Source organism: Mesoplodon bidens, assembly GCF_964165515.1.
Source record: "Mesoplodon bidens genome assembly, chromosome: 16".
Taxonomy (NCBI): Eukaryota; Metazoa; Chordata; class Mammalia; order Artiodactyla; family Ziphiidae; genus Mesoplodon; species Mesoplodon bidens.
Genome location: NC_138173.1, coordinates 38270824 through 38280147, shown reverse-complemented (window position 1 = coordinate 38280147; position 9324 = coordinate 38270824). Strand labels below are relative to the sequence as shown.

The 9324-nt window shown below is 36.6% G+C and overlaps 1 protein-coding gene across 4 annotated transcripts in view; it reads right to left on the bottom strand.

Moving 5' to 3' along the window:
* Positions 1-4298: 4298 nt before the first annotated feature.
* Positions 4299-9324, bottom strand: part of DPY19L4 (dpy-19 like 4) — a 68344-nt gene continuing 63318 nt past the window's right edge. For all 4 annotated transcript variants that reach the window (XM_081258558.1, XM_081258559.1, XM_081258560.1 and 1 more), the window contains one exon: positions 4299-8209. In XM_081258558.1, the coding sequence (XP_081114684.1) occupies positions 8045-8209 (165 nt within the window). In that variant the 3' untranslated portion in view covers positions 4299-8044. The remainder of the gene's footprint in view (positions 8210-9324) is intronic.

Below are 9324 nucleotides of genomic sequence, written 5' to 3'. Positions count from 1 at the left end.
GTCACTCAGACACATGACTGTCTCCACTCCCAGCTCCACAGCTGTGGCTCAGTGATTTTGCCTAGGGACAGAACCAGGAGGTAAAACAGAGCTCCAAAGCTATCCCCAAAGGAAGTGACTTTATTTGAAATAGAGGGTAGGAAAGATCAAGTCTAAGCTACTCCAAACAATGGATACTTTCATGGAAAGCAACTAAGAGGAAGCTGGTAGCTTTTTAAGAGATACCAGCTAAACCATAGGCCACCTAGCTTACCAGACAGAACCAGGGAAACAGACAGCTAAGAGCCCTCCTAGCTTTAGAACAAACCACAAACATTGTTCCCTAATACTACACTTCAAAGGAGCCAGGATTTAATTGGATCAGATTGTGGAGCAATTTATGCCTCAGGGGATTGTTGAAAACTAAACAGAGCAATCAGCTGATGACTAGTGGAGCTTAACAGCTGGATAGGGTCAAGGAGAGATGGTAAGGAGCCCTAACTAAAATCACTGTCATGCTAGAGTGTATGTGTACATGATCAAGGCAGTGACATCTGAGGACCAATAACAGAGGCTCCACAATGTGGAGGAAATAGACATCACTAAAACAGTCCATCCAACACTAAGGAGATAAGCCATCTATAATTAACAAGCTCCAGGGGACAGGGGGATGTCAATATCCAGAGTTGCTATAAACAAAGAATATCGAAGAGAAAGAAGTTATTTTTTAAAAGAACCAAATGGAAATTCTGAAGTTGAAAAACACAATAACTGAAATGAAAAACACAGCAGAGGGGCTCAACAGTAGATTTTGACAGAAGAATTAGCAAACTTGATAGAGATTATGCAATCCCAAGAACAGAGAGAAAAAAGATTGAAGAAAATTGAACAGAGCCTCAGAGAAATGTGGGTCACCATTAAGCACACCAACATATGTGTAATGGGAACATAAGAATTTCCAACTTTGATTTTTAAAAAACTTTTTAACACGTTTAAAATTTTTTATTTTATTTATTTAGTTTTGGCTGCGTTGGGTCTTTGTTGCTGTGCATGGGCTTTCTCTAGTTGAGGCGAGCTGGGGCTACTCTTTGTTGCAGTGCACAAGCTTCTCATTGCAGTGGCTTCTCTTGTTGCGGAGCACAGGCTCTAGGCGCACAGGCTTCAGTAGTTGTGGCACGTGGGCTCAACAGCTGTGGCTCGTGGGCTCTAGAGCACAGGCTCAGTAGTTGTGGTGCACAGGCTTAGTTGCTCCTTGGCATGTGGTATTTTCCCAGCCCAGGGCTTGAGCCCATGTCCCCTGCGTTGGCAGGTGGATTCTTAACCACTGCGCCACCAGGGAAGCACTGATTTTTAAAAACCTCTTAATGTATATAACCAAGAAGCTGAACAAACTCCAAGTAGGATGCATACAAGGAGATCTACTTCAAACACATCAAAGTAAATACGCTGTTATCAATAACACCTAATGTGAATAACAATGCAATCAAAATGAAAAGCATTTGTGCTTCAAAGGGCACTACCCAGGAAGTGAAGTGAACCCACTGACTGGAAGGAAATACAATTGTCCCTCCATATCCACAGGTTCCTCATCCCAGGATTCAACCATGCCATGATTTAGATTGATTGGTTTAATATGAAGAAGCCAGACCCCCAGATACAGAAAACTGACTGTTTTATGCCATTTTATACAAGGGAGTTGGGTATCTGCAGGGTTCCTGGAACCAATTCCCCAGAGTATACCAAGGGACAACTGTACAGTTGACCCTTGAAAACATGGATTTGAACTATACAGGTCCACTTATGTGCAGATTTTTTCCAATAAATATAATACTATGTTTATATGTTCTGCAGTTGGTTGAATCCACAGATCCCGAATCTGAAGATAAGGAGACCCTCTATGGGCCTTGAGTATCCACAGATTCTGGTATACATGGGGCATGGCAGGGCAGAATCCTGGCACCAAACCCTCATGGATACCAAGGGACAACTCTGTTTCCAAATTACATATCCGGTAAGGGATTTATAATCTAGAATTATAAAGACCTTTAAAATTCAATAATAAAAAGACAACCCAGTTTAGAAATGGGCAATTTATAAATGAACATTACTCCAAAGAAGATATACAAATGGCCAGTTAACACACAAAAAGATGTTCAAAATCATTAGGCATGATGGAAATGTCGATTAAAACTACAATGATATACCACTTCACACCTTACTAGAATGCCAATAATGAAGAAAAAGATAATAGCAAGTGTTGGTGAGGATGTGGAGAAATTGGAAACTTCATACATTGTTGGAAGGATTGAAAACCGGTCTGGCAGTTCCTCAGTTACTACAGTTATCACATGACCCAGAAATTCTACTCTTAGACATAAATCCAAGAAAAATGAACACATATGTCTACCCAAAAACCTGTACACAGGGACTTCCCTGGTGGCGCAGTGGTTGAGAATAGGCCTGCCAATGCAGGGGACATGGGTTCGATCCCTGGGCCAGGAAGATCCCACGTGCCACAGAGCAACTAAGCCCCTGCACCACAACTAATGAGCCTATGCTCTAGGGCCCGCATGCCACAACTACTGAGCCCGCTGCTGCAACTACTGAAGCCCACGCGCCTAGAGCCCGTGCTCCGCAACGAGAGAAGCCACTGCAATGAGAAGCCCGCCACTGCAACAAAGAGTAGCTCCTGCTTGCAGCAACTAGAGAAAACCCCGTGCACAGCAATGAAGACCCAATGCAGCCAAAAATAAATAAATAAATATTTTTTAAAACCACAAAAACTTGTACACGAATATTCATAGCAGCATAATTCATAACAGCCAAAAAAGTGGAGAGAACCCAAATGTCCATCAACTGATGAATGGATAAACAAAATGTGGTATATCCATACAATGGAATAATATTTGGCAATAAAAAGGGATACATGCAACAACATGAATGAACTTTGAAAACATTATACTAAATGAAAGAAGCTAGTCACAAAAGGCCACATATTATATGGTTCTATTTTCGTGAAATATTCAAAGTAGAACTTTCTGTCCAGAGACAGAAAGCATATTAGTAGAATTTGCTTGAGGACAGAGTGGTTGTGGGTGACAGCCAAAAGGTGTAGGGTTTCTCTTTTGGGGTGATGAAAATATTCTAAAATTGATTGTGATGATAGTTGCACACTCTGTGATTATACTAAAAAGTGTTCAATGGCACACTTTAAATAGGTGAACTGTATGGTCTATAAATTATATCTCAATAAAGCTTCAACCAAAAAAGGTTCATATATAAATAAAAGACAACTTAAAATGCTAAGAATTCTATTATAGAAACAAAACAAGGAGTGTAATTAAGCATGAAATAATTTCATTCTTGATAGAAGTACATTTAATGTTACAAAGTAAACTAGTTCATAATCCAACTCTTTTAAAGGATTTATGTTTACTGAAATTAACTTTTATTCTTTTGCAAAGATGTAGCCTTAGTTACAGGAAGAACACAATCTAAATATACATTGCTGTAGATGTGATTCAAAAGTCAACATACATAAAATCAGTTGTATTCATCTTTGTTAAATAGCTGTACAAAGCTATTAATTTAAAATATGAAAGGGTTGTTTATGAGATATTTTACACTATAAGTATGGAATGCATATTTCTTTTCGATACTATTATTCCACTAAATACCGTGGTCAGATGTTCAGTGTATCTCTTATAAAACTGCACATAAGGGGCTTCCCTGGTGGCGCAGTGGTTAAGAGTTCGCCTGCTAAAGCAGGGGACAAGGGTTTGATCCCTGGTCCAGGAAGATCCCACATGCCGCAGAGAAACTAAGCCTGTGCACAACTACTGAGCCTGCGCTCTAGAGCCCGTGAGTCACAACTACTGAGCCCACGTGCTACAACTACTGAAGCCCATGCAACTAGAGCCTGTGCTCTGCAGCAGAAACCACTTCAATGAGAAGCCCGCGCACCGAAACGAAGAGTAGCCCCCGCTCGCCGCAACTAGAGAAAAGCCTGCGCGCAGCCACAAAGACCCAGTGCAGCCAAAAAAAAAAAAACTGCACATAAGATTATACATACCAAAATTAGAATGTTGCAAATTCTAAGAGACTTCTAAACAGAAATGATTCAGAGATGCTTTTATGTTAAATTCAGCAAATATGGTTCTAAAATGCTCCCCCTTTTTTTTGTTATGGAAAACAAATATAATGCTTAGAAACCTTAATGGATGGAAAATGGCTAAACCAAATACATTCCTTTGCAATTTTCACAACTAACTTTATTTAAAGTATTAATTTTACACATTCAAAAACTAAATAATGAGCTATTATTTCAATAAGAAATTGTTCAATTTTACTTGCAACTTTTCAGAGGTGTAATTTTAATACATATTGGGATCTAAAACTATTAGCAAATAGCAACAATAGAGAATGTATATTTTAAAAACTGGACAAATGAGATAATATATTGAGATGTAAATCAGGAAGTAGTTATTTGCTTTACAATAGGTTCTTGAATACACAGAATAGTTCATAATATATGCCCTTTAAATATTCATGCATTTAAAATAAATTTACCAAGAAATTTACATACAACTTTTAGAAACCCCAACAATTTTATAAAGAGAGACACTACTTTTACCCACAAAAGGCAACAAAATGTTTTAACAGTTCAAAAATAGAAAGAGCCAAAAAACAATTGTTTCCCCAAAACAACAAAGTTTAATAAGATGGCTATTCACTGTTCCTTTCAAGAAATTAACAGCCTATTTTTTTAAAGCATATTTTTCAGCCCCAACTTGTAACACACTTTGACCTCCATTTCTACTTTTCCTCGAATCAATCTAGACTGTACGGAAGAGTGTCATAACATTAGGCTTTTAGCAATTTGGGTTAATGTCCTGAAAAAACATGCTGTGTATATACTCAAAGTAATGAAGAAAAAAATTTAGAAGGGCAATGCATACTCCATAGGCTGTAAAACCCTACCAGTCTAACAAAAAGCACCGAGACACAGATGCCAAAGTTAGAGAAAATGTAAACCAGTAGAGTCAATACCATACACCTTATCAAGTAAGTTTTACTTTTTCAATTGTTTGGCATTTGAGAAGCTAAATAAATTAATTTAGCAGGCTAGAAATCCCATCACTACCCTTAACAAAGATTTGCTTACCAATGAATTAAAGTTAATAGTGAAAATAACATAGTGAGGATTCTTTCTCTGTGCTTAATGATGAGGAAAAAGTTACCAAACTTTTCTTATGAAAAAGTAAGAAATGGATAATTTTTTTTGAAAATAAAAAGTATTTACTTTTAACCTTCTTATTTTAACCTCCTTATTAAGGCACTTATTTCAATAGTTTTGCAACATCAAGGGCAAAGTATTTATGTTTTGTATTTCTTTGAGAAATTCCTTCTACCCCAAACCCATAAACTTTGCCCCTTTCACAGTAGATCTTTATTGTCATACCTAACAACGGTAAGTTACCCAAATGGAATTACTTGCAGAATTCTTAATCATTTGTTACTCTACAAATAAGGAAATTAATTAAATGCTCCTCAAAGTTTTCTAGCACTATTGTTTTAACTACAGCTAAAATAGAAGCAAATAAGCTTATCTTTCATACCCAGTATTATTATTTCTATAATAAAGTTCACATTTTTCTTTTCAACTGATGCTGAGTGAAAAATTCATTATTTAAAAAATTCAATTAAAAACGGATCCAGGGGCTTCCCTGGTGGCGCAGTGGTTGAGAGTCCGCCTGCCGATGCAGGGGACGCGGGTTCGTGCCCCGGTCTGGGAAGATCCCACATGCTGCGGAGCAGCTGGGTCCGTGAGCCATGGCCGCTGAGCCTGCGCATCCGGAGCCTGTGCTCCGCAACGGGAGAGGCCACAACAGTGAGAGGCCCGTGTACCGCAAAAAAAAAACAAAAACGGATCCAAACCTATTTTATTTAAGAAATAAGTTGACAGAAGCAAAAGCAACTTACTAATACGTCAAAAACAAAAACAAAAAACATACAACAATCAAAACTAATTCAGCATATTTGATCATAAAGTAAATCAATAAAAATTCAATTAAATATTTCATGCTACGTAGAAAGTAGGTTGTTCTATTTCCCTTTCAAAATATGCAAGCTGACTTTTAAATTACATTGTTTTACATGCTCCCTCTAATTGTAAGTACTACCATGTGACTATTCACTGTGTACTTAGGTAACTATGGTAATATTTTCGTAAGGCTTGAAGCTAAATACTAGTGACTCACTATTAAGATGTACAGAGAACCTGAAATAACCTGCCTGTAGCTATCTTAATATAATTGTTAAAAGTTATATAAAAAGGTGAAATGAGAACCAATAAAACTAATGCACCAGACATATGACACTGCCATCAAACAATTCTTAAGCTCCAAAAGAACAAAACATCTTAGAGCTAATCTAAGAATGCATGTGCTTTTGTACTTTTAAAATATATATTACAGAAAATAAAGAAAATGGAAAGATATTCCTTTCTAATGTAGTAATTCAGAGCAATGAAACTGCAATTTTTACAGCACTCTAACAAGTGAAAAATTTTTAAATCTGTTCACTTAACAGGTGTATAAGGTAAAACTGAATAGGTATCCCATCTTATTAAAATGATACACCCATCCTGAATCTCTTCATAAGGCCAAATTAATCATTTAGAATTTCTTTCAATTAATAATTAAAAATATGAAAACATTTAACTTAAAGGAACATAACAGATTGTGAAACTGCTCTGAATTTATTATAATTGTCATTTTGTTCTTAATGTTGAAGGTTGTATCATCATTTCATAAATAATAGCACTTGTGTTTTATCATAAATACACCTCTATGCAGAGGTATGTTAAACAGCATCTGCACATATCTCCAGAAATTGTTGCTCACTTTAATTGCTCATATTCTCATTCTGATAAAGATTTAATTTTTTACTTAATACTTCAATAGAAAACATGTGAATAGATTATATATATACTCCATATCCATATTTTTTAAAAACCTAAACAACATTCTTTACTTTTTTCTTATTTTAAAATTTTGAACATTCTTTTAAATGTCTGTTTTAAAAAATACATAGGTGGGCTTCCCTGGTGGCACAGTGGTTGAGAGTCCACCTGCTGATGCAGGGGACATGGGTTCGTGCCCCGGTCCAGGAAGATCCCACATGCCACGCAGCAGCTGGGCCCGTGAGCCATGGTCGCTCCGGAGCCTGTGCTCCGCAACGGGAGAGGCCACAACAGTGAGAGGCCCGTGTACCGCAAAAAAAGAAAAAAAATACATAGGTAACAAGAGTTACTGTTTTATCATGATTAAATTGGTATCAAATTTATGGGCATAAGTGAAAAAACTAACCACTTAATAGTCATAAAGTGATGAAATGCAATATCATACACTGTATATTACTAAGAAAGTGCTCATTTACACAAGCAGCAGATGAGGAGAGCAGTATCATGGAAAATCTGGATATATCTTTATGTATATCCTTAAAAATCAGTTTCCTTTATATAATTCCCATTTTAATTTAAATGCACAAATTTTCAGTGAACATTTAAATTAGCTTTTTATTGTAATATTTCAGTTCTATTATACACCATGAAATACCTTCAGAAACTGCCTTGAGGGAAAGAATAATTCTTTCCTTCTATTCTATAATTATATCACATTATTTATTAAATGTTATATTTGAGATATATACTCTGACCTTGAACATATTCAAATTCAAGACTAATGTTATGATGGAATGAAGATTTATGAGGAAAATTTTACAGTAGTTTAGAAGGTAAAATCTTTAAAGACCATGTAGCAATAAGGAAGACACCTGGCTGGAATGATGCAGAGTGGCAGATTTGACATTTTACCAAAGGACAGTAATGTTTGATCTTCTTTCCCCCACAGAATTCTAGATCCAGTTAACAGAAGGAGGGGAAAAGCAGCAGCAACATTTCAAATGTCCATACTCTGATTTCCAAAAGACACCACGTAGGTAGAAGAAAATTGCATTTTACTTCAGGTGGTATAAGTCTTTGAAATGAAGGCTCTGCTATTTTTCAAGACTGAAAGGATATCACAGTGTTGATTTTATACACAAAGTAGGATCTGTTCCAGTATACTCTAGTGAAATAATTCACATAAGGAGAATAGTTAATTTTGACCTCATGACAAAATCTTCCATGTTTTGAGTGGGTTATCTTGTCACCTTCTTCACAAACCACCTATCAAACGATATGAAACAAAATATTAAAAAGCTTATTAAGCTTACAGGAGAAATGCAATCAATGTACAAGTGATGATATTTATATGAAAAAAATATTATTGCTAAACATGGACTATCTCACATTGGTTAGCAAACATCTCATATTGTTCAGCAAATAAAAGCCTCTTCATAAGAGTCACCGTGTCCACTAAATTCTTGAGCTTCCCATTGAGATTGAGAAATCAGTATAAAGTGTTTTCCAATTTTTAAAAGATTTAATCCTAAAATTTAGAAGGCTATGCCTCCATAGTCTACTATCATTCCTCTGAAGAACCTTATCATGGAGCCTACCAAGGCTGAGAAATGGACATATACTCTTAATGTATATTCATACTCTTCTCCTTGTGCAGGACTGACTCACATTAGTAAGCAAGTTTCTGTGACGTATCCAGTACAATCCTTTACATTTTCACCTTAATGAGGTTCACTAAGATAGCTTAGCTAGCTTGAAGAGTTTTCTATAATAAAATACTAAATATTATTCTAATGCCTAGGAAAGATGTCAGAGTCAACTTTAAGAATAAAAGGATGGATTCGCTTTAAGTCCATGCCTGGCATTACACGAAAGAAGAAGTAACCTGATCTTCAAAATGGAGCAAGAGGGTAGCCAAGAGCAGAAGGATAAGGCTCTAGACAGCAGACAGCAATACAGTAGTAATTACTGAATACCTGGTGATGTTTAATAAAATTCCATTTTGTCACCAATTAAGCCAAAGACCACAGATATCAAGTGCCAACAGAGAAAATTCAAAATACATGCAGCAGAAAACAGAATTAAGTTTATATTATAAGATTAAGGGGTCATGAAGAGAGGGAAAGGTGGAAATCATAAAAACTAATTTCTCGGGACTTCCCTGGAGGTCCAGTGGTTAAGACTGCGCTTCCACTGCAGGGGGCGTGGGTTCAATCCCTAGTCGGGGAACTAAGATCCCACATGCTGCAGAGCATGGCCCCCCAAAAAACCCCAACAAACTAATTTCTCACCTCCAAACTGGTCTGGGATGATTACGACAAAGAGCTAATTAATTAGGAAGGGACCGAAAAAGTCTTGGCTGCAAGCTGAACAGAATATGC